Source organism: Pelodiscus sinensis, unplaced genomic scaffold (genome assembly GCF_049634645.1).
Source record: "Pelodiscus sinensis isolate JC-2024 unplaced genomic scaffold, ASM4963464v1 ctg83, whole genome shotgun sequence".
NCBI classification, from domain to species: Eukaryota; Metazoa; Chordata; order Testudines; family Trionychidae; genus Pelodiscus; species Pelodiscus sinensis.
In genome coordinates, this window is record NW_027465848.1 from 132577 (window position 1) to 156610 (window position 24034).

The 24034-nt window shown below is 51.9% G+C and overlaps 3 protein-coding genes across 12 annotated transcripts in view; 2 read left to right on the forward strand and 1 right to left on the reverse strand.

Moving 5' to 3' along the window:
• Positions 1-4240, forward strand: part of ELP1 (elongator acetyltransferase complex subunit 1) — an 81470-nt gene extending 77230 nt beyond the window's left edge. For all 4 annotated transcript variants that reach the window (XM_075914990.1, XM_075914991.1, XM_075914988.1 and 1 more), the window contains exon 36: positions 3533-4240. In XM_075914990.1, coding sequence (XP_075771105.1) covers positions 3533-3586 — 54 coding nt within the window. In that variant the 3' untranslated portion in view covers positions 3587-4240. The remainder of the gene's footprint in view (positions 1-3532) is intronic.
• Positions 4241-5673: 1433 nt separating this feature from the next.
• ACTL7A (actin like 7A) lies at positions 5674-6924 on the reverse strand. The gene has a single exon (XM_006139586.4). The coding sequence runs from the start codon at positions 6922-6924 to the stop codon at positions 5674-5676; it is 1251 nt and encodes a 416-aa protein (XP_006139648.2).
• Positions 6925-15964: 9040 nt separating this feature from the next.
• The window catches only part of TBC1D2 (TBC1 domain family member 2), a 115645-nt gene continuing 107575 nt past the window's right edge, over positions 15965-24034 (forward strand). For 4 of the 7 annotated variants that reach the window (XR_012898878.1, XR_012898877.1, XR_012898879.1 and 1 more), the window contains exon 1: positions 16228-16356. The gene's annotated coding sequence lies outside the window, so the exon portion shown is untranslated. Of the gene's footprint in view, positions 16357-21690; positions 21897-24034 lie in introns of those variants that run through there. The other 3 variants (XM_075914995.1, XM_075914996.1, XM_075914994.1) reach the window with 3 other exon arrangements.

The following is a 24034-nucleotide window of genomic DNA, read 5'->3' on the forward strand; positions in this document are numbered from 1 at the left end:
CAGAGACTCCTCACCCACAAGGTCTGTCTGTTCCTTAGATCTCGCACCAAAGACAGTGCTCGTAGCTAACTCTAGAGTAAACTGGGGGTTTAATAACTAGGAAAAATGAGTTACTTATAGCTTAAAGCAGGCAATATTCATGTGCACAAATGAGTGTCTGTGGTTCCAAAAGGTGACAAGCCGTAGTAATTGGTCAGCACTGATTGTTGTTAGTCTAACCAAGGTTGACCATGGGATCTCTGGCTCAGCTTACTAGCTGCAGCCCTGTGACAGTCCAAACAGCTGACATGAAAATTCTTTACCTCTTTACTATCTTTTTCCTTCTTTCAGAATTCAAGCTGATGGCAAGCAGGGGTCTGATAGGTTAACCAGTGGGGGCTGGGAGCAGGGGGCTTGCCATGGACAGGGGCTGGCTTGGTCGTCCGGAGCGAGTCTGGGCACATTGCAGGTAGGAGCTGTTCCAGAGAACCAGAGCAGCCCCTGCCTGCAACGTGCCCAGACCTGTTGTGGACACCATTCCTTACCCATGCTGGCTAATAGCTATTAATGGACTTACCCTCCATGAATTTATCTAGTTCTCTTTTAAACCCTGTTATAGTCCTGGCCTTCACAACCTCCTCAGGCAAGGAGTTCCACAGGCTGACTGTGCACTGTGTGAAGAAAAACTTCCTTTTATTTGTTATAAACCTGCTGCCCATTAATTTCATTTGGTGGTCCCTCGTTCTTATATTATGGGAACAAGTAAATAGCTTTTCCTTATTCACTTTCTCCGCACCACTCATGATTTTATAGACCTCTATCATATCCCCCCTCAGTCTCCTCTTTTCTAAACTGAAAAGTCCCAGTCTCTTTAATCTCTCTTCATATGGGACCCATTCCAAACCCCTAATCGTTTTAGTTGCCCTTTTCTGAAATTTTTCTAATGCCAGTATATCTTTTCTGAGATGAGGAGAGCACATCTGTAGGCAGTATTCAAGATGTGGCCGTACCATGGATTTATATAAAGGCAATAAGATATTCTCTGTCTTTTTCTCTATCCCTTTTTTAATGATTCCTAACATCCTGTTTGCTTTTTTGACTGCTGCTGCGCACTGTGTGGACTTCTTCAAAGAACTATCCACGATGACTCCAAGATCTTTCCTGATTAGTTGTAACTAAATTAGCCCCCATCATATTGTATGTATAGTTGGGATTGTTTCCAATGTGCATTACAGGCAGTCCCCGGGTTACGTACAAGATAGGGACTGTAGGTTTGTTCTTAAGTTGAATCTGTATGTAAGTCGGAACTGGCGTCAGCCGCTGCTGAAACTGATCAGTTTCAACCGCGGCTGAATCTGGACGTCAGTTCTGACTTACATACGGATTCAACTTAAGAACCCCAGGCATCCCCAAGTCAGCTGCTGCTGAAACTGATCAGCGGCTGATTCCAGGAAGCCCGGGGCAGAGCAACTCTGCCTCGGGCTTCCTGTAGTCAGCCCCTGGTCAGTTTCAGCAGCGGCTGACTTGGGGACACCTGGGGCAGAGCAGCTGGGGTGCTGCTGGGTTGGTCCCGCAGCACCGCTCCCCGGCGCTACTGGAGCAACCCAGCAGCACCCCAGCTGCTCTGCCCCAGGCGTCCTGATTCAGCCACTGCTGAAACTGACCAGCAGCGGCTGAATCAGGACGCCTGGGGCAAAGCAGCTGGGGTGCTGCCGGGTTGGTCCAGTAGCGCCGAGGAGCGGTGCTGCGGGACCAACCCAGCAGCGCCCCAGCTGCTCTACCCCAGGCATAGGCAAGAAAAGCCTGGTCTGCTGGGGGGAGGAAGAGGGGGCACTAGCTGCACCCCCCACCCCTGCAGCAGACCAGGGAGACGTGGGTGGCGGGACCGCCCGCGTCCTCCACGGCTTTGCTCCGTCTCCCTGGTCTGCTGACCAGGGAGACGGGGAGCAAAGCCGCGGAGCACGCCCGCAGCAGGACAGCCCGGGCGTGCCTGGGCTGTCCCGCTGCGGGCGTGCTCCGCGGCTTTGCTCCCGGTCTCCCTGCAGACCAGAGAGACGGGGAGCAGCTTTTCTCACCCCGGAGGACGGGGGCGGCGGGACTGCAGCACATCTGGACGTCCCGCCGCTCCAGTCCTCCGGGGCCAGAAAAGCCCCGTTCGTAACTGCGGATCCGACATAAGTCATTTATCCACATTAAATTTCATTTGCCATTTTGCTGCCCAATCACTTTATTTTTTGTGAGATCTTTTTGAAGCTCTTCACAGTCTGCTTTGGTCTTAACTATTTTGAGCAGTTTAGTATTGTCTGCACTTTGCCACCTCACTGTTTCTGAATGTTGAATAGGATTGATCCTAGGACTGACCCTTGAGGGACACCACTAGTTACCCCTCTCCATTCTGAAAATTTACCATTTATTCCTACACTTTGTTTCCTGTCTTTTAACCAGTTCTCAATCCAAGAAAGAACCTTCCCTCTTATCCCATGGCCATGTAATTTACACAAGAGCCTTTGGTGAGGGACCTTGTCAAAGGCTTTCTGGAAATCTAAGTATACTATATCTACTGGATTCCCCTTGTCCATATGTTTATTGACCCCTTCAAAGAACTCTAATAGATTAGTAAGACAGGATTTCCCTTTACAGAAACCATGTTGACTTTTGTCCAACAAATTATGTTCTTCTGTGTGTCTGACAATTTTATTCTTTACTATGGTTTCAACTAATTTGCCTGGTACCGACATTAGACTTACTGGTCTGTAATTGCCAGGGTCGCCTCTAGAGCCCTTCTGAAATATTGGCGTCATGGTAGCTGTCTTCCAGTCCTTGAGTGCAGAAGCTGATTTAAGGGATATGTTACACAAACCACAGTTAATAGTTCTGCAATTTCCCATTTACGTTCTTTCAGAACCCTTGGCTGATGCCATCTGGCCCCGGTGACTTGTTACTGTTCAGTTTATCAATTAGTTCCAAAACCTGCTTCACCACTTTCTTACGGAATGTTTTTCTTGAGCAACAGGGGAGCCACCACTCCTGCCTGGCTCACGAGTTCAGAGCAAGCCTTCTTAGAGTTCTAAAGCAAAAGGTGCACCTGCCTTACAGCGTGGGATATAGACATGGCCGGTTGCACTCAGTAACCTACAAGCATTTTATAGTTGGCGCATCCTTGCAGGTCTAGACCCTATCTTGAGCAGTTGTAACATAAGGGGGAGCTGCTCAACCGATGCCTACAGCCCGGGCCCCTGGCCTACTAGCCATACGATGTTATCTGCAGAAAGTGAAAACTGGCAAAACCGTCTCAGTCCCAAAACTGACTGGCCAAGTTGTAAATCTGTAACTGTCATATGCTCCTAGAAGCCCTCTCACTAGAATGGGCCTGCTCACCCCCCTTGGACATGCTTCCCTTCAGCACCCTTAGATCCCTCTCCTAGAAAAGAAGTGCGTCTGGTTGACAGTCTGTCAGCGGCTATTGATGGGCAATGGAGGAATAGTCATGGAGGGTTTCCAGAGTTCAGTGCGATGGGAACGTGCTGTAACCTTCTCTTCTCTTGCTTTTCAGATGCCCAACTTCTTATTCCTCCAAAACTCAACAAAAACATGCAGTGGAAACTGACACTTTTACAATAACTAGGGCCCAAGAAATCCTGCTGGACTCTGGACTGTAGTTTATTGTAAGCTCATTACTTCCCTTTCCTTTTGAAACCTCTGCTCTACATTCTCTCACACAAACCGTAGACGGGTCATTGCCAGCCCTGGAGAACAAGAGACAGTCCCCCAAAAGAACCTGAGCATCTACCAAGTCTAGCCGTCTTGCATTTAGCAGCTCTGGGGTACTGCTGCTAAAGCAGCTCCCCAACCAGCACGTTGTGCAGCGATACATCATTGCTCCTGTGACTGAGACGTCTTGGTCATTTCAAGCAGCATTTTTACAATTTGGATCCTGTATCCCTAATAATCCAGTTGATTAAAATTTGGAAAAAACCTTCAAGCAGAGGTCCAGTCTCCGTGGTGCACTCAGCCTTGTTTTCCTGTGTAAAGTTGGATGCCTGTTACAAGACATTAGCCAAATTGTCTTGTTGCTCCAGAGTCAACCTTGCATCACTCCATTGACTTAAGTAATTATGGTCTGTAAGGCGTCTAGGACCTCAGCCGGTGCATCTTACACCAGTAGCAAATCTTTACACTGTTAGACACTAGAGCAGTTCATGGCACCTTGTGCTGTCAGAGTCGTCCCAGAATGCAGTGTAATAAAGATGATATTGCTAAAGCTGTGTCTCCAAACTGCCCTGAGTCTGTCTGGAGTAGCGTTGTTTTGCATGGGTGTTTCAAATCACACTGTCCATGAATGCCTGGATACAGGAATGGGCTTGCCTACAGCTGAGGTCTCGGAATGTTCTCCCCTGCCATCCTGGGAAAAGTGCTGGCACATGTAACCAGTCTCACGGTACAAGTGATGTGCAAAGAGTGGGAGGAACTTACCATTTTCATCAGGGTGACAGACTAAATCTACAGCCAGCAAATCTCTCACTTCACACACCTGACCAGCAGAATTCCACTCGGGTGCCAGATAGTGTAATTGTACGCCGGTTATGAAAGCTTTATGGATCACTGGGCCAGGGGCTTAGTGAAACTCCCCAGGGAAGGGTTGCCACAGCTCTTCCAGGATCTAAAAATGGGAAGGGGAAGGTCATTATGGTGACTCGCTAAACTGTAAACACCCTTAGGGTGGCTTGCACCTACTGAGTTTTCCTGAGGCCAGCAGACAGAAAGGCTTCTGGTGTAAAAGTGCTGCCCTGAGACTGACACGGGGCCTTCTCTCTGATGCAGCAAATGGATCAGACCTTCTGTCCCAGAGGGTTCACCACCCTCTCCAGAAGGGTTGGAAAGACTTCAGTGTCCTAGGGCTGTATAGAGGGTGTTTAAATCCAGCTGCTGTCAATTCTCTTTTAGGTATAATTGCGTTACCTTAAGAATCAATGTGCTTGCTTTGAAGGTGTGGTGGTGGTATGTGTAACTGCTGGCTATATGCAAGCAGGAAGGCTTGCTGAGCCTATCACAATGTAAGGCATAGCTGTGCAGCCCAGTCAGAAGGGAGTGGAACAAAACTCCCAGCCCAGAATCAGGTGAAGACTGGAAACTCGGGAGTAGACCGTGGAGCTACATGTGCATTTACCCTGAAAGCTCTCACCCATCAGTCTGGACCTATTTTGGGTCCTACAGGAAACCCATCAGCTAGAAAAATGCCATTGTGACCATAGCTGGTGGGCAGCAGCAGATTCACTGTAGATGGGGGATTGGTGCTGTTTTTTTGCAGTGGTTTTCAAATTTTTTTCATTTGCAGATCTTTACAAAATTTCACAGGGCGGTAGGAACCCTTTGGAAATCGTAAACAATCTGGATCACAGCCTGAAAATCACTGCAACAGCCAATGGGTCTGTGCTCTGGCCCTTCTACACTGGTAAATCCTCTTAATCAAATAAGAGTTTTCACTATAGCCTATGAAATAGATGAGCGAAAACCTGTTAATGTGCAAACAACATGCTATGAGCGTTTAATGCAGCCACAGCCACAGCAGGGCACAGATTCACATTTACATTCTAGCAGCTCGGTTTGTCACCAGGAGCTGAGAGAGAAACAGAGGTTCTCAGTCCCTTCGGGGTGGCAGTATGGATCCCAGGCTCAGTCGTGTCCATGTAGTACTCAGAAACATTTCCTGTAGATGAAGAAAGGGCCCTGCTCTTCATACTCTCTTCTGTAAACCCAGAGCTGCTGAAAGGCCTTGAGCGATGCCAGAATGGATCCTCCAGTCCACACAGAAGAGCGTCTGTCATGGGATGCTGCGGCGATGGGGCTATCGTTGGGGCACATCTTGGTCAGTTCTCGCTGGAAGCGGTCAGGGAAGCCCATCAACATGGTACAACCACCGCACAGTAAGATATTGCCCATCAGCTTCTTCTTGAGATCAACGTCACATTTACTGAGGCAGGTCATTGTCAGAAGTGGAAGCGCTGGCTGCTGCGATCCTATCACGGATGGTTTGAAGAGCATTTCTGAACACAGGAATCTCTCTTTGCCAATGGTAAGTAAGTGACCATCTGGAAGTTCATAATCAACCTGCTGTTTCCGGAGAGGCAAACTGGTGTCGTGCTGAAGGTCCAGAGATGCATAGCAACACTTTTCCTTGATATCTTCCACCACACTTAGTTGTTCCTCGGTAAATGTGTTCCCAGCCTCATTTAATAACTTCATGAGGTAACGGGTGAGGTCTGATCCAGCATAGTCCACTCTTCCTGTAATGCTAGGCATAGTATAACCTTCATAGATCGGGACTACATACGAAACCCCATGGCCGCTTTCTACCACGAGCGCAGAGGTCTTTCCGTACGAATACATAGATAGTCTGGACTGGTAGGCAATATGCATGGCAGGGGTGCAGAACGTTTCAAACAGCATCTCAGCATATTTCTCCCTGTTGGTGGTAGGGCTCAGTGGAGGGTCTGATACCAGGACAGCGTGCTCCTCCGGCTGAATCTTCATCTCTTTGTGGAAAATGTATTCCCAAATGTCTTGGACGCAGTCCCAGTCGACCACTATGCCGTGTCTCAAAGGGTTGACCAGCTTTAGGGGTATCGTCACATCCTGAAGTTCTTTTCCAACAAAGGTCTCTTTGCGATTGTCCCCGGTTTTGGCCGTCTCCTGGAAATGCTTGCCCACTGTAGATGAAATAACATGGGAGGGGCGAGGCTCTCCAGCGAATCCGCACTTACAGTAACCTGTTCCAATGTCTATGATCACTGCTCTGGTCTCCTTCACAAGCTTGGGGCTTCCCTTCATGGAGGGAATGCTGGCCTCCTTGGGCACTGGGTTGGCCCTAACTAGCACTGCCCTTTTTGCAGGGCCTTGCTGGATTGTGGCTTCCACCATGGAGCTGGCACTTCTGTTGCGTGACATTTCTTTTCCCTTTGGCAGAGATGTTGATTCCCTTTGACTGCACTGGCAGAAGCCATGGCAAGCCAAGAAATACCAGGGGGAATTTTGGAACTTTCAGGCCACTGACATCACTGATTATGACATCAGCTGTGTCCTGCCCCTAGAGCTACAGCTGAGCTTTAGTGTTTCACTAAGCAATATTCCTTTTGGTCCCGCTTTGTTCAATACTAAACACTTTTCCAGCCCCCAAACTTTCTTTGTGGTAACTTTTACAAAACAAACGCGACAGCCCCTGTGTTGCTAGAAGCTGTCACAAAGCCATGCACTGATGGGACAGTGCAACGTGCTGAAATACAGGACCCCAGCCTTGTGGTATAATCCTTTGTAACGTTGTCACCCCCTTCCACAAACAGCACCTGTTACCAGGGCTGGCTTTAGGCCAATTCCCCTGCGCCTAAGAGGGCCCCGCTCCCAGGTGCGCGGCCTCAACCCTGAGAATCGGGCCCCGCACTTCCTAAAGCCGGCCCTGCCTGTTACCTGCTAATTTGTCACTAGAAATACAGGGCCATACCAGCCAATGTTAATGAGTTTTGGGTGGAGCCAACATTGCAAACCACCCTGCGACAGTACCATTGTCCTCCACAGTAACACAAAAACCTACTTTCAGCAAGAGCCAGTGTAGGTTTCTACCCAGACAGCAGGTACACAGCCTATACTTCCCCTCAAACTAAGGAGGACGGGGTTCTCTTCGGAGTCTGCTAGTGCAGTGCTTGGCTAGAGCAGTCCTTGTTGAGATGTGCAAGGGTATTCTGTGCCTTGAGCTGTCTGATTCCTCTGCAGCATTCACAAAAAGCTGAAAAATCGTATCCTAGCTAGTGTGAGTTTTGTCAGCAGTCTTTGTAACTGGCGAAGCAACATGGCCAAAGCCAACAACGTGCGCTAGTAGCTGAAGACTGGAGCGTTTTGTGCTTCCAGCTGCTGTGGATGAAAAGCGTTGAGTATTAATGTTCGAACTAGCGTGTCCTGCCATGAGCAATAGCTATGTCCCTGATTTACTGCTGCAATGAGCTTTCTCTCAACAGGGCCTAGAGCCATTGCTAGCCCCAGTGGAACACCGCATCTGAACGTCATCCACGTAGTTGAGAGAGGGGAAAATCTCTCTAAGCATGAAACTGGCTGCACTAGTGCTCCCCTTAGCACAGGCATGTCCAAAGTCCAGCCCACAGGCCAATTGCGGCCCGTGTTCCGGTTTAATACGGCCCCCCAGGTAATTTGGCAATATCTATCTTTTATGGCCCCCAACGAATCCATATGTATTGAGATGAATACATTGTAAAATCTCAGTTAATGTCAGTTGGTCTAAATCAGTTATAAATATATTTGGACACAACATGTATACTTGGTGTTATGTTCCTGTTCATATTTTTTGAACTTAAAAGTTGACAGACAACCTTTATTACCAATAATATGTAATGTACTTTACAATGTTCCTGACATATATTTCAGCTTCCTGGATTTTTTTTCATCTGGCCTTCAGATATGAAAGGCAGAGTGATTTAACACCTGTTTAGATTTGTCAGCCATGTGACGAAATGAAAAGTATGCCGTTTGCAATAAACGTTGCATAAAATAGTTAATTTGCATTTAATTTTAATGGTTCAAAGAATGTCAGGCAATATGGTCGGCCCTCACGCATGTTCACTTCATCAAATCTGGCCCTCTTTGAAAAAAGTTTGGACACCCCTGCCTTAGCAGTTTAGCACTGTGTGTCATCCCCATGGTGCTGAGGTACCAAAGGAGGCCGGGAGAGCCCCAGAGAAGATGAGCCTTTTTCCACAGCATTGGGTGCAATCCAGCAACCAAGCCTGGGCTGGGACGCGCACCACGATCTGTGAACGCTAACAAAATATTCTCATTCTGGATTTCATTGTTATTCTTGATAAGCACTTCAAATAAGAATCCACCGGTAAACAAGCAGGAAGGCCCCCTTTTCCTCTAACGACGTCTAGTAAATGACCCCTCCTCGTGACACTACCAGCGTTATAAGAGTGTGTAATTGACATACAAGAGCATGACTTCATGGCATCTACTCAAAGGCTCTATCAAAATTAACTGAAGGGTGCAAATAGCTGCAAGGAACAGGATTAGTCCCAGGCCTCCGGCAATAGCTGCACAGGAAGGGCAGGGTGAGGCTTCAAAGGCTGAGCCCAAAGGCATGAGGAAGGTTCACATACTAGCTGCAGACCTAGGTGCACGGCCCTGTAAGCGTGAATTTGCTATAGACGTAAGGCTCACCCGTGAGATTTCATCTACAGAAAGTGTTTTCAGGAAACAGAATTGGGGGACCCCTCCCCCCAAAAATGGGCTTGGAGAAGCTCTTTGGGATGCTAAAATACCACTAAACTTAGCCCATTCATAGAGCACTGAGACACGGCATAGTGGTAGACTGGAATTGTGTCCATGATGCTTGGATGAAGTAGAGGTTGTTTTCAGACAACTAAGAGGAGCTTTGAGATCACAGACCCTGGTTCTTCTGGGGGACTGTAATCATCCTGACATCTGCTAGGAGACCAGCACAGCAGTACACAGGCAATCCAAGAAGCTTTTGGAGAAAGTTGGGGATAACTTCCTGGTACAAGTGCCAAAGGAACCACCCAGGGGCCATGCGCAGCTTGACCTGCTGCTCACAAACAGGGAGGAACTAGTAGGGGAAGTAGAGGTGAGTGGCAGCGTGGGAAGCAGTGATCAGGAGACGGTCGAGTTCAGAATCCTGACAAAAGGAGGAAAGAAGAGTAGCAAAATATGCACCCTGGACTTCAGAAGAGCAGACTTTGACTCCCTCAGGGAACTGATGGGCAGGATCCCCTGGGATGCTAACATGAAGGGGAAAGGAGTCCAGGAGAGTATTTTAAAGAAGCCTTATTGAAGGCACAGGAACAAACCATCCTGATGCTCAATAAGAAAAGCAAATATGGTAGGCAACCAAGTTGGCTTAACAGTAAAATCTTTGATCTTAAACACAAAACGGAAGCTGACAAGAAGTGGAAACTTGGACAGATGACTAGGGAGGAGGATAAATACATTGTTCAAGCATGCAGGGGTGTAATCAGGAAGGCGAAAGCACAATTGGAATTGCAGCTGGCAAGGGATGTGAAGGGGAACAAGAAAGGTTTCTACAGGCCTGGTAGCAATAAGAGGATGATCAGAGATGGTGTGAGGGCCTTACTGGATGAGGGAGGTAACCTAGTGACAGATGATGTGGGAAAAGCTGAAGTACTTAATGCTTTCTTTGCCTCTGTCTTCAGCTCCCAGACTCCTGCACTAGGCAACGCAGCATGGGAAGGAGGTGGGCAGCCCTCGGTGGAGAAAACAGATTAAAAACTGTTTAGAAAAGTTGGACATACACAGATCCATGGGGCCAGAACTAATACATCTGAAGGTGCTGAGGGACTTGGCTGATGTGGTTGCAGAGCCTTTGGTCATTATCTTTGAAAACTTGTGATCAGGGAGGGGAAAAAGGCAAATGTGGTGCCCATCTTTAAAAAAGGAAAGGATGCCAAGGAACTACAGACCAGTCAGTCTTACCTCAGTTCCCAGAAAAATCATGGAGGGGATCCTCAAGGAATCCATCTTGAAGCACTTGGAAGAGGGGAAAGTGATCAGGAATAGTCAGCATGGATTCACAAAGGGCAAGTCATCCCTGGCCAACCTGATTGCCTTCTACGACAAGGAAACTGGCTCTGAGGTTATGGGGAAGGTGATGGCCGGGAGATATCTTGACTTGAGCAAGGCTTTTGATAGTCTCCAGAGTATTATTGCCAGCAAGTTGTTGTTGTTCGTCCATCGGATTCGAAGAGGACCTTGACATCTAACGGGTTGTGGACTGTCCGCGGTGTGTCCGCAAATGGCCGATAAGGCCGATACGGGCACGGAATGTTCTGCCACATGTCGGGCAGACGTGTGGGCACCACTGTTGCAGCTTTTGCAACTCTAGCTTTACGGAGTGCTCGCTTCTCTTGTGCTGTGGTTGTCCTTCTGGCTTCAGATGTTTGACAGCCTTGGTAGATCAGCGTGTGCCATGTCGATCGGTCTTGTGCCAGGGTCTCCCAGGAGGTCATGTCAATATCCAGGGACTTGAGAGAGGCTTTAAGCGTATCTTTGTTTCGCTTCTTTTGTCCCCCGTGCGATCGCTTCCCTTGAAACAGCTCACCATAGAAGAGCTGTTTAGGGATGCTATGATCTGGCATCCTTGCAACATGGCCTGCCCAGCGTGTCTGAGCTTTCATCAGCAGGGTGTAAACTGACGGCAGACCTGCTCTAGAAAGGACTTCTGTGTCTGGCACCTTATCCTGCCACCGGATCCTCAGAAGTCTGCGGAGGCAAATCGTGTGGAAGTGGTTCAGTTGCCTAGCATGCCTCCTGTATACAGTCCAAGTCTCACTGGCGTACATCAGGGTAGTTAACACTACTGCTCGATAGACTTTAAGCTTTGTAGCAAGGCTTATTCCACGGCGGCCCCACACTTTGGTCAACAGTCTGCCGAATGCAGAGCTTGCCTTGGCGACTCTGCAGTTGACCTCGATGTCAATTGTCACTGAGCAGGAGAGGGTGCTGCCAAGATACGTTAATTGGTCCACTGCTTGCAGCTTTTGTCCCTTCACTGTGATGGTGGGCTCTTGATGTTGAGCTTTCGGAGCTGGCTGGTGCATCACTTCGGTTTTCTTTGTGTTGATGAGAAGGCCAAGAGAAGTGTCAAGAGCAGAATCGTGAACTGTACACCATCTTCATGGATCTCACCAAGGCTTTTGACACTGTCAGTCGCGAAGGTCTGTGGCGCATCATGTCGAAGTTTGGGTGCCCTGACAGATTCATCTTGATGGTACGTCAGTTCCACGCCGGCATGACGGCTCGTGTTCTGGATGATGGAGAAGCTTCAGAGGCCTTTCCCGTCACAAACGGCGTCAAGCAAGGGTGTGTGCTGGCACCGACCCTGTTCAGCATAATGTTTTCAGCCATGCTGTCAGACGCCTTTCAGAACAGTTCCTTGGGAATCAGACTGAGATACAGGACCGATGGGAAACTGTTTAACCTGTGAAGACTCCAGGCTGTCACCAAGATAAAGGAGACTGTGCTACGAGATCTCCTTTTTGCTGATGACTGCGCCCTGAATGCTGGATCAGAGCAGGAAATGCAAGCCAGCATGGACAAATTCGCAGCAGCCTGCGACAACTTCAGCCAGCAAGTTAAGGCAGGATTGAATACATGGATTGTAAGGTGGATGCATTGTCAGGCTTATCTGGTAGTGATCAGCAGCTCGATGTCTGGCTGGTGGTTGGTATCAAGTGGAGTGCCCTAAGGGCTTGGTACATGCGCTAGTTTTGTTCAACATCTTTATTAATGACCTGGATGAGGGGATGGATTGCACCCTCAGCAAGTTTGCAGATGACACTAAGCTAGGGGGAGAGGGCAGGGATAGGGTCCAGAGTTACCTGGACAGATTAGAGGACTGGGCCAAAAGAAATCTGCTGAGGTTCAACAAGGACAAGTGCAGAGTCCGGCCCTCGGGACGGAAGAATCCCAAGCATTGTTACAGGCTGGGGACCAACCAGCTAAGTAGCAGATCTGCAGACAGGACCTGGGGGTTACAGTGGATGAGAAGCTGGAGATGAGTCAACAGGGTGCCCTTGTAGCCAGGAAGGCTAATGGCATATTAAATTGCAGTAGGGGGAGCATTGCCAGCAGATTTAGGGGAGTGATTATTCCCCTTTATTCAGCGCTGGTGAGGCCACAGCTGGAGTACTGCATCCAATTCTGGGCCCCCCATTACAGAAAGGAGGAAGTCCAGCGGAGGGCAACCAAAATTAAGGGGCTGGAGCTCTTGATTTATGAGGAGAGACTGAGGGATTTGGGATTATTTACTCTACTGAAGAGTGAGGGGGGATTTGAGAGCAGCCTTCAACTTCCTGAAGGGAGGTTCCAAGAGGCTGGCGAGAGGCTGTTCTCAGTGGGGGCAGATGGCAGAACAAGGAGCAATGATCTCAAATTACAGTGGGGGAGGTCTAGGTTGGATATTAGGAAAAACTCTTTCCCTAGGAGGGTGGGGAAGCGCTGGGCTGGGTTCCCGAGGGAGGGGCTGGAATCTCTGTCCTTACAGGTTTTTAAATCCCGGCTTGATAAAGCCCTGGCCGGGATGATTGAGTTGGGCAGGTCCTGCCTTGGGCGGGGGGTTGGACTCAATAACCTCCTGAGGTCTCTTCCAGCCCTAGGATTCTATGGCTATATCTTGTACAGGGAGATGAGTATCCGTCCTGAAGCATCCACAGCCCTGGCAGCAGAACATAAGGGCAGTGCTGATTCAGACTAAAGATGCATGTAGCCCAGTGTCCTGTCTTGTGACAGAGGCTAATGGGAGGTGCCCACAGCCAGGGGACAGAACAGTCATCACCAAGTGGTGCCTATTCTCAGCCTCTAGCAAACAGGCTAGGCCCAGCGTCCCTACCCAGCTTGGCTAATAGCCACAGGCATGCACACCAGGTAGGCCCAGGCACTCCCTAGCGTTTCACAGGGGGCATGAGCAAAGGAGCGCTGCTTCGGTGCTCTGGGGAACGGACGCCGCGACGGGTTTGCTGCACATGCGTGGCCAAAACCAGCGGGTCTTAGGACCCCACGGAAAGAGGCGGCAGGGACTCAGGACGTCAGCTGGCAGTACCCTCAAGCAAGGTGAGTTTAAACCCTGGGCGGGAAGGCAGAAGGGGTGCCCCGGGCAGGGGATCGAGTGCAGCGTGGCTGGCCCGGGGGGAGGGGGTTGGGGTCAGGGGCAGCGTGGCTGGCCCCCGCCACCCCCAGAGCTGCTTCTCATCCCTGCTCCCCCCAGGCCCCCTCTTCCCCCCAGCCAGTCCCTCTTCCTCCTCCACCCCCGCCCACGATCAAGTGTGTCTGTTTTTTGGGGGGAGGGTCTACCTGGCAACCCTACGAGTCGGACCGGTGCAGGCACCAAGTGATGGGGACTGCGGGAACTTTGGGAACCACAGACTGCGGGGGGGGGGGGGGTGGCCCAAAAGGGGGCTGAGAAACCTAAGAGGCAGAGCAGGGGGAGCACCAGAAGGGTGATAGTCAGGGCGACCCTAGAACTCTGGTACAGACCAGCTGGCGGCTGCTGGAAGAGGAGGGAAAAATAGGGGGAAGGGTCAGAGAGGAAGGGGCTTGTGCTGAGGGGAGGAGGGCAGGCCAGGAGAAGAAAGGGGAAGGCACCAAGGGGCAGGGTGGAGGAGACACAAATGCCAGGGGGCCAAGTGGAGACAATGAGGAAAAGGGCAGGAGGGGAGGTGTCAGTGAGAGGGAGGACAGGATGATGCTGGGAGGGGAGAGGGGAAGGGCAGTGGGGGCTAGAGGGCTGAGGGGAGGTCCTGGGATAAGGCTCGAAAGAAGGGGTGGGCATAAGGAAGGCCGGGATGGAGCAAGTCATGTGTGAGGGCACGGGCAGGAGGAGAATGGGGCAGAGGGTGGTGAGGGGTGGGCACCAGGGAAAACAGAGGAAGGGGCAGTGAGGGAAGGGGGAGGCACCAGGAGGGTGCAGGGGTAAGGGAAGGTGGGGGTGCCACGGGCTTGGGGGGGAGGGGTGAAGCAGAAGGGCAGACACCTGCAGGGGAGGGACCAGCACCAGAGGAGAGAGGCAGGGCAGGTGTGTAGAGGGAGGTGTTAGAAGAGGGGATGAGGAGGCGTAGCTCACTTGATCAGAGTGGGGCTACTGGAGGAGTGGGCACAGGGGGAGAAGGGCTGGTGGAGGGGGGCAGGTCTCAGGAAGGCTGAGGGCAGTGAGAAGGGCAGGAGTCAGGATAGCAGAGGAGAGTGAGGGATGGGAGAGCAGCAGGCACCAGGGGAGCTGATGGAGTAAGGGGAGGAGACAGGGCAGCAGAGGGGAAAAAGTACAGGTTTATAAGATATTTATTAATAATTTGGGTGCCACAGTGGCACACCCAAACAAGCCACATGAACTCAGTGCTGGTGCACAACACAAAATTCATTCCACTCATGGGAGGAAACACTTAGAGGGAACACTTCCCCCAGCCCTGCCTCCCCCCCCCCCGAGTTACTGTCACTCACCTTGGGTTAATGCAATTGCAGGATAGTTGCATGAGGGGGGGTTTGGTGAGGGCCAAACTAGTCGCTGTTGGTAAGAGGATGGGGGGAAAAGTCCTTGGCCGGGGGGGAGGGGGGGTCACATGACACCTTTTATTTGTGGTCATGTGTCCATATTGTTACCTCCAGAGGTGTGGCTAACGGGGGGGGGGGGGGGTCCAAAAGTACATTTTAAAAAACTTCTTGGGGTGTGCACCCTACTGAAACGTGCTGCGCACGCCTATGCTAGTAGGAGAGACATTACTGGGTAAGTCAAGGCAGGGCATGAATGTGGGCAGGGGCCGTGGCCGTCCCTCCGCAAGGCAGCACCGCAGGAGGAAAGGGGCTGTTTCTTCTAGGTCAGCGGTTCCCGACCTTTGTCAGCCGGGGCTCCATTCTGACAGTTCAGGAAGACGTGGTGATCCAAGGCAATTCAAAAACGGGCAGAGAGAGGGGGAGGGCAGAGGCTCCTGGTGCCCCTTCTGAAAGGTAAGGGTGACCCACATTTGGGTCCTGCCCCACAGGTGGGGAAGCCCTGTTCTAGGCACTGCCAGTCCTTGTGCCCTCTCCCCAGCCCCAGGCCAGGGAGGGGCTGGGGCCCGAGGACCATGTGAAGTCTCTGGGCTGTGCTGTGCCAAGGGGGAACCGCCAGCTGTTCTGAACAGCCCCTGGTTCCCTCTAGGTGCCCTGAGCCCCAGCGCTCCCTCCTCCCAGCTCGCCCTGGCCTCCAGCCAGCTGAGCAGCAGGGCAGCCGCAGGCCGGACCTGGCCCTCGCCCCCCATCTTGCCCACCCTGCTTGAGGCTGGTGGCTGCTCTCCGCACCGCGGCCAGGAGCGCGCCCTTAGCAAAGCCGCTGAAGGGCTTGGCCGGGCTCGCCCTGCAAACGCTCGCGGGGCTGAGCAGACTTCGCCCGGGCGCAGCTGGCTGAGAGGCTCAGTCCCCGGGTACCACGTCGGGCAGCGCCTGCGGCCTGGGCCGCACCGGACAGGCTGCTCCCACCCAGCAGCAGCCCGGCTCGCTGCGAGCCCCTGGGTCCGGTCAGGCTGCCGCGCCGGGACCGCCCGGCAGCGCGTGTGGGGCCCGTGCGGGGCTGCGGGACGGGCAGGGCGCCCGGTGCCTTTGCGCGCTGGGCCGCGCCCCGCTGCCGGGCGGCGTCGCGCGTGTTTCCCGGCGGGGCGGGCAAAGCTCGGCCCGGCTGCTGCAGGGGCGGCCCGCGGGCTCCTGCTCTCGCCACTGGGCGCGCCCGCCGCCCGGCCAATCCCGAGCCCCGCGCCCCGCGCAGGCTCCGCTCCGGCCCAGGAAGCAGCTGGGGACGCACAGCGCGGAGCGAGCCCGGTAAGGGCAGCGCGGCCGGGGCGGGGGGCGCGGCTCGGTCCTGGGCTCGCCGCCACTCGGGCCGTCGGGGCGCAGCGGGGTCCTGGGGATACCCCGTCCCGGCGGGGCCATTGGCACGGGGGGCATTGGGGCGTCCTTGGGATACCCCGTCCCGGCGGGGCCGTTGGCATGGGAGGCATTGGGGCGTCCTTGGGATACCCCGTCCCGGCGGGGCCGTTGGCATGGGAGGCATTGGGGCGTCCTGGGGATACCCCGTCCCGGCGGGGCCATTGGCACAGGGGGCATTGGGGCGTCCTGGGGATACCCCGTCCCGGCGGGGCCATTGGCACGGGGGGCATTGGGGTGTCCTGGGGATACCCCGTCCCGGCGGGGCCATTGGCACAGGGGGCATTGGGGCGTCCTGGGGATACCCCGTCCCGGCGGGGCCATTGGCACGGGGGGCATTGGGGGGTCCTGGGGTTACCCCGTCCCGGCGGGGCCATTGGCATGGGAGGCATTGGGGCGTCCTTGGGATACCCCGTCCCGGCGGGGCCATTGGCACGGGGGGTATTGGGGGGTCCTGGGGTTACCCCGTCCCGGCGGGGCCATTGGCATGGGAGGCATTGGGGCGTCCTGGGGATACCCCGTCCCGGCGGGGCCATTGGCACAGGGGGCATTGGGGCGTCCTGGGGTTACCCCGTCCCGGCGGGGCCATTGGCACGGGGGGTATTGGGGGGTCCTGGGGTTACCCCGTCCCGGCGGGGCCGTTGGCACGGGGGGCATTGGGGCGTCCTGGGGATACCCCGTCCCGGCGGGGCCATTGGCACAGGGGGCATTGGGGCGTCCTGGGGTTACCCCGTCCCGGCGGGGCCATTGGCACGGGGGGCATTGGGGCGTCCTGGGGATACCCCGTCCCGGCGGGGCCATTGGCACAGGGGGCATTGGGGCATCCTGGGGTTACCCCGTCCCGGCGGGGCCATTGGCACGGGGGGTATTGGGGGGTCCTGGGGTTACCCCGTCCCGGCGGGGCCGTTGGCACGGGGGGCATTGGGGCGTCCTGGGGATACCCCGTCCCGGCGGGGCCATTGGCACAGGGGGCATTGGGGCGTCCTGGGGTTACCCCGTCCCGGCGGGGCCATTGGCACGGGGGGCATTGGGGCGTCCTGGGGATACCCCGTCCCGGCGGGGCCATTGGCACGGGGGGCATTGGGGCGTCCTGGGGTTACCCCGTCCCGGCGGGGCCGTTGGCACGGGGGGCATTGGGGTGTCCTGGGGATACCCCGTCCCGGCGGGGCCGTTGGCACGGGGGGCATTGGGGTGTCCTGGGGATACCCCGTCCCGGCGGGGCCGTTGGCACGGGGGGCATTGGGGTGTCCTGGGGTTACCCCGTCCCGGCGGGGCCGTTGGCACGGGGGGCATTGGGGTGTCCTGGGGTTACCCCGTCCCGGCAGGGCCGTTGGCACGGCGGGCATTGGGGTGTCCTGGGGTTACCCCGTCCCGGCGGGGCCATTGGCACGGGGGGCATTGTGGTGTCGTGGGGTTACCCCGTCCCGGCGGGGCCATTGGCACGGGGGGCATTGGGGTGTCCTGGGGTTACTCCGTCCCGGCGGGGCCATTGGCACGGGGGGCATTGGGGTGTCCTGGGGTTACCCCGTCCCGGCGGGGCCGTTGGCACGGGGGGCATTGGGGTGTCCTGGGGTTACCTCGTCCCGGCGGGGCCATTGGCACGGGGGGCATTGGGGTGTCCTGGGGTTACCCCGTCCCGGCGGGGCCGTTGGCACGGGGGGCATTGGGGTGTCCTGGGGTTACCTCGTCCCGGCGGGGCCGTTGGCACGGGGGGCATTGTGGTGTCGTGGGGTTACCCCGTCCCGGCGGGGCCATTGGAGCAGTGCAGCGAGTGGACAGAGGGAAGCCGATTCATGTGGGACCTTGCCACGGCCGGCCTGAGTCAAGGGGAGCACCCATGTCCCCGGGGCGGGTTCCCACACAGAGGACCCGAACTTCCCTAGGTCACGAGCGGAGTGACCCTGCTCAGTTCGCTCTCGGAGGGGGGAGAACTGTGACGTAGTGGGGGGGGGGGGTACCTGGCTGGTTGCTATGCTGGGCAGTGGGCTGTGAGTGACCTCCACTGGCTGCTGGTTGCAGCACGGCCCAGCAGGGCAGGGGATGAGTCATTATCCAAGGGGGCTCCGAACCTGTCTGACCAGTTATCTCCCAGGGAGCAGAGCAATGGGAAGAAGGGGAGTGGAGCCCTGGCTGGGGGCAGGGCTGGAAGTGAGGGAGTTAGGGAGGTTTCTGGCTGGTTTCATGGAGGAAGCAGCCTAGGCAATGGGCTGGGATTTAGGGGCCCAGGCTCCCCCATCTCAAGGGGGGCTGAGGCATCCTAGGCCTGCCCTGGAACCAGATTCCATCTGTGCTGGGCTGTATCCTGGAGGAGCAATAAACTCCCCTGTTCTACTGGCTGGGGGAGTCTGTCTGTGCCATTACGGGGGTGCAGGAGGCGGGGGACCCCAACGCGCCGTCACATGCTCACAGCCGGAGAAGCCCCCTGGCTAGCGGCCACCTGCTCTTTGCTCCAGAGCAGTTTCCTCCTTGTCTCTTCCTGGGATTTGTTTCCAGTTGTCCTGCCATTGCAGGGACCGATTTGCCTCCCCTTGACGTCAAACTGAGACATTTTCAGAACTTAAATGAGCTTCAGCAAAGGCAGGAGCAGTGAGCAGGCCGGTCAGTGACACTCCTCCAAGTGACCGGTCTCCATCCAATCAAACTGCTTGTGATGGCGGTTTTCAGCCTCTGCCGTTTTTCACATAATTCTACGTCTTCTGCACATAGGCCTCGTGGATGATGATGCCAAATGTTTTCAGATCAGTTCAAGCAATACGAGTCAGAAGTGATTGAACCCTTTTCAATACATTTTCTTTACATTTCTTATACACTTTATCATCCCCCTCCAATGTTTGATTAAAAGCTTGTCTTGCTCTCCCAGTTAATCCGGTTAGAAGGACACTCCTCCTCTAGAATCTCCTGGAGCTCAGACCCTCTCTCCAGGTTGACAGGCGCTCTCAGTGTAGTCCGTCTGGATACAGTGGGCAGACTTTCTCCCATACCATGCTGTTGAAGGGAAGGGGTTGGACTCAGAATTGGAGGCTTCTGCTTTTGCTGCAGCAGGACTTTGAGATGTAGTGTGTAAGCTTCCATCTCTTTCTGTTATGCTCTTTCCTCGGCTTTTCATGTCTTTAGTGAACTTCCTCCTCCATTTCAGTGGAGGCTTTGCGTCTTTGAGAGGCTCTCTTCTTCGCCGCCTCCATTTCTTTCTTCTCCTGCATCTGCAGTTCCACCATCCTTATCTGATACTCACATTCTTTCTGGGCTGCCTGGAGCTTCAGACAAACCAGTTCCGCTGCAGCGGGCTCTGTGGCATCTGGGTTGTACGGGAGCTGCTTGGACGCTGCTTCTTGGTCAAAGTCCATGAGCAAAGCTCTCCAGTCCTGTTCCGAGGCTTGCTTTTTACGGGCTAGTCCCCATTTCGACATCATTTTTCAAGGGCTTTTTTCCTCAGTCTCTGATGTGACTGATTCACTCCTTGTGACTCATCTTTAATCTTTACAAACTCTCAGTATTAAAGTAAATGTTTAACAAGCCTGGAGTTATACATAAACTCAGTTGACCTGTGCCATGTGAATCCTGCCAAGACCACACCCATAGTCACACTGCCTGAAGTGGCTCCCAACACAGGTGCAGACACCCCAGACGGGCGGTGTGGTCTCTAATTAGATTTCCTCAAACCGGTATCAGATGTGAACTCCCAAGTCACTGTAACCATCTCAGTGGAGTCATGACAGGCCTCTTAGTCTGTGTTGCCAGCCTCTCAGACAAAGCGATAAACGGTCACGTGCACCGAAAATCACACCACGTTCAGATTGCTTCCGGTCCATAGAGACCAGTCACTTACCCCAGATCACATGGCAGCTTAGAACTGACACCAAAGACAATGCTGGTAGCCAGTCCTGTAATGAACGCTCAAGATTATCACCAAGGTAAAAGAAATGACAGTTGGTTATAGGCTGAAGCAAGTAAAAATACACACAAGCAAGTTACTGTCTAAATCTTAAGAGCTTCAGAGGGGAGCCGAGTTCATCGTAAGAGGCAAAGCTTTAAAATACAACCAATGGGCTGGTGGTAGCACGTTAAAGACTAACAAGACATGTCGATGGTCTCTTCTTCCCCATCTATTGGTGGGTTTGGACATCCAGCTCCGGCCAGCTGAAGAAGCGGGCTGTGCCGACGATAACTCATGGTCCCATCGCCACGTTTCGTTAGTCTTCAGAGTGCTACCAGACCATTGGTTGGTTTTAAATCTCCAGAGTTGTAGCGAGTTGTCTGTTCAAAGTGTCTGTCAGGGCAGGTGCTGAAGGCAGCTCCTGGGACCTGGCTTCGATTTAGGGGCTGTGGCCCCTCAGAGTCGCAACAGCCAAAAAGATGGAAAACTGTCCTGTGACGTTGTGTTGTTGAGCTTCCTTGCACACGGCATTGCCCAGCTGTGAGCCTTCGCATCCTTCATGACCCTTCTGATTTCAGTGACCCTTCAGCGGGGGAAGAGTCCCAGCCCTGAGTTCATTCGTTCAGAGCAAACATTTTCCAAGCTCTAAAGCAAAAGGTACGTATTTCCAGACCCTGCAGTGAGATAATGCCTGCAGCCACCTAAATATTCAATGCACAGAACTAACATATTGGTGAACGAAGGCGAGGGGCTCCAGCCACGAGCTTGTCAATGCCTCAGCTAATGCCAAAGCTCCTCCCACCCCAATTTGTATGGGAACATTGCCGCATGTTCCCCCAGGTTGCTGCATTTCTCGCCCTGGCTGGGGAGCGCAGGGAGAGACAAACTGGGCTTGCCCCAGCCAGGGGACACGCTCCCCCCCATTGCTGTACTGGAGCTGCAGCGGCCATGGAGAGATGTTCCCACCTGGCCCCAAGCTGCTGCAGTGAGTCCTCTCTCCCCACGGCAGCCTGCATCCTGACCCCTCCTCCCCAGCCCCGCCTTTTTATTTTCCAAAAAAACAGAAAATGATTGGTTAAGGACCCGAGCAATGTCAGATAAATCTTCTAGGGTTGCATAAGCTTTTGCATTTTTCATAGGCTCCTAAAACACTTGCACTTAGTTCTGTAATGTTTAGCTGAATTCACCACATTTTGCCCAAGAAGTAGCCACTGGGCACAGATAGATCTCACTCCCCATTAGAAATGGACTCCTTAGTTCTCTCTCAATTTGTGTAACTTCCACTGGTCCACCATATAGCTTTCCCTGCTAACTTGAAGAACCCCTTATTAAATACTTGTGGATCCTTATAGACCACAAACAAGTCACTCTTATCCTTCCTTTAGTTCGGATGCATAAACGGAGCTCTCTGGGCCTCTCACTGGACAGCATGTGTTCTACTCCTGTAATCATTCTCATGGCTCCTCTCTGACCCTCTTCAAGCTAGCAACATCCTTCTTCAATAGTGAACATCAGAACTGGATGCAATCTTGCAAGGGCTCCACCAGTGCCAAATACAGAGGTAAAACAACCTCTCTGCTTCTACTTGCGTGTCCCCTGGGTATGCGTCGCAGGTTTGCATTAGCTCTTGTGGCCACGGTCACACTACGAACACATAGTCATCACCAAGGCCCCCAAATCTTTTTCAAAGTCATTTTAGGCTTTCTTCTATCCAGATCATGGGTAAAAATGTAAAACAGTGTACAGCCAACAACCAATCCCTGCAGGACCCCATCGGAAACACACCCACTTGGTGATGATTCTCTAGCTAAGTTACATTCTCAAAAAAATCAGTCATGATTAAAAATTAATTGCAATTAATCATGCTGTTAAACAATAGAATACCAATGGAAATGTAGAAAATATTTTGTATCTTTTTCTATATTTTAAATATTGATTTCTATTGAAATGCAGAATACCAAACATACAGTGCTCACTTTATTATTTTTATTACAAATATTTGCACTGTAAACATGATAAAAGAAATTGTATTCATGCTTCAGCTTCTGTTCCAGAGGACTGCAGTATTTCCATGCTAATGATGCTCATTTAAAAAAAAAGAATGCATTAATTAAATTTGTGACTGAACTCCCTGGGGGAGAATTGTATGTCTCCAGCTCTGGTTTGCCCACTTCTGCCATGTATTTCATGTTACAGCAGTCTCGGATGATCAACAAGCACATGTTCATATTAAGAATGCTTTCATAGTAGATTTGACTAAACAAAGAAAGTATAAAGTGAAATTTTTAAAAATAGATACAGCACTCATCCCAAGGTTTTAGAATCTGAAGTACTGTTCGAAATCTGAGGGGGTCAGAGTGTGGCACGTGGTTTCAGAAGTCTTAAATGAGCAACCCCACAACGCGTAACTATGGAATGCAAACCACTGAAAAACAAAATCAGCCTTCTGCTGGTAGCATCTGACTAGACAATGAAAATGAACCTGCATCCGTCTACAGTGCGTTGGATTGTTATCAAGCAGAATCCGTTACCAGCGTGGATGCATGTGCTCTGGAATGGTGGTCGAAGAATTGAAGGGACATATGATTCTTCAGCACGTCTGGCATGTAAATATCTTGCAACACCAGCTACAAAACTGCCATGAAAATACCTGTTCTCACTTTCACATGACATTGTAAACCAAGAAGAAGGTGATATTATTTCCTGGAAATTGTAACCAGACTTGTTTTTCTGAGTGACTGGCTAAACAAGAAGTAGGACTGAGTGGACTTGTATGTGCTAAAGTTTTACTTTTGCTTTATTTTTGAATGGAGTTTTTCTTATATAATTCTACATTTTTAAGTTCAGCTTTCAAGATTGAGAGATTGCACTGCAGTACTTGTATGAGGAAATTGAAAAGTACATTTCTTTTGGTTTTTACAGTGCAAATATTTGTAATGTAAATAAATAAAGTGAGCACTGTACACTTTGTATTCTATATGTAATTGAAATCAATATATTTTAAAATGTAGAAAATATCCAAAAATATTTAAAGTAAATGGCATTTTATTTTTGTTTAACAGTATGATTAATTGTGTGATTAATTGCATTATTAATTTTTTTTAATTGCTTCACAGCCCTGATTTTGAGATCTACCTATTAACCAACTTTTATTCCATTTAATGTGAGGTATGTTAATTTTATATTCTAGTTTTTAATTACAAAGTTATGCAGTAGTAAATCTAGTGCCTCACATAAGTCAAAGTATATTATGTCAACACTATTACCTTTATTGATGTAACTGGCAATCTAAAAAAAATAAGATATCAAGTTAGTTTGGCAGGATCTGTTTTCTGTTAATCCATGTTGATTTGCATTAATTACATTACCCTCCTTTAATTCTTTATAAATTGAGTCCCATGTCCTCTGTTATCTTGCCTAGGATCGATGTCTGACTGACATGACTCTGATTATCCAGGTTATCTGTTTACTCTTTTAAAAAATGTGGCACATTAGAGTCTGGTTTGCTGGAACTGCCCCAGTACACCGAGACTTACTGAAAGTCAATAATAATGGTCCAGCAAGCTCCTCAGCCAGCGGTTTTAGAAATGTTGATTGAAAAAGTCTCACTTGAATGGCTTTTGTTGAACATCCTGCAGAGATACTGGTGGAATGGAAGAGTGTAATTTGCAGCATTTGATGAGACCATATCATCTGCTT

Coding starts and splice junctions, on each gene's coding strand:
- ACTL7A (XM_006139586.4), bottom strand. CDS start 6,924: ATGTCACGCAACAGAAGTGCCAGCTCCATGGTGGAAGCCACAATCCAG.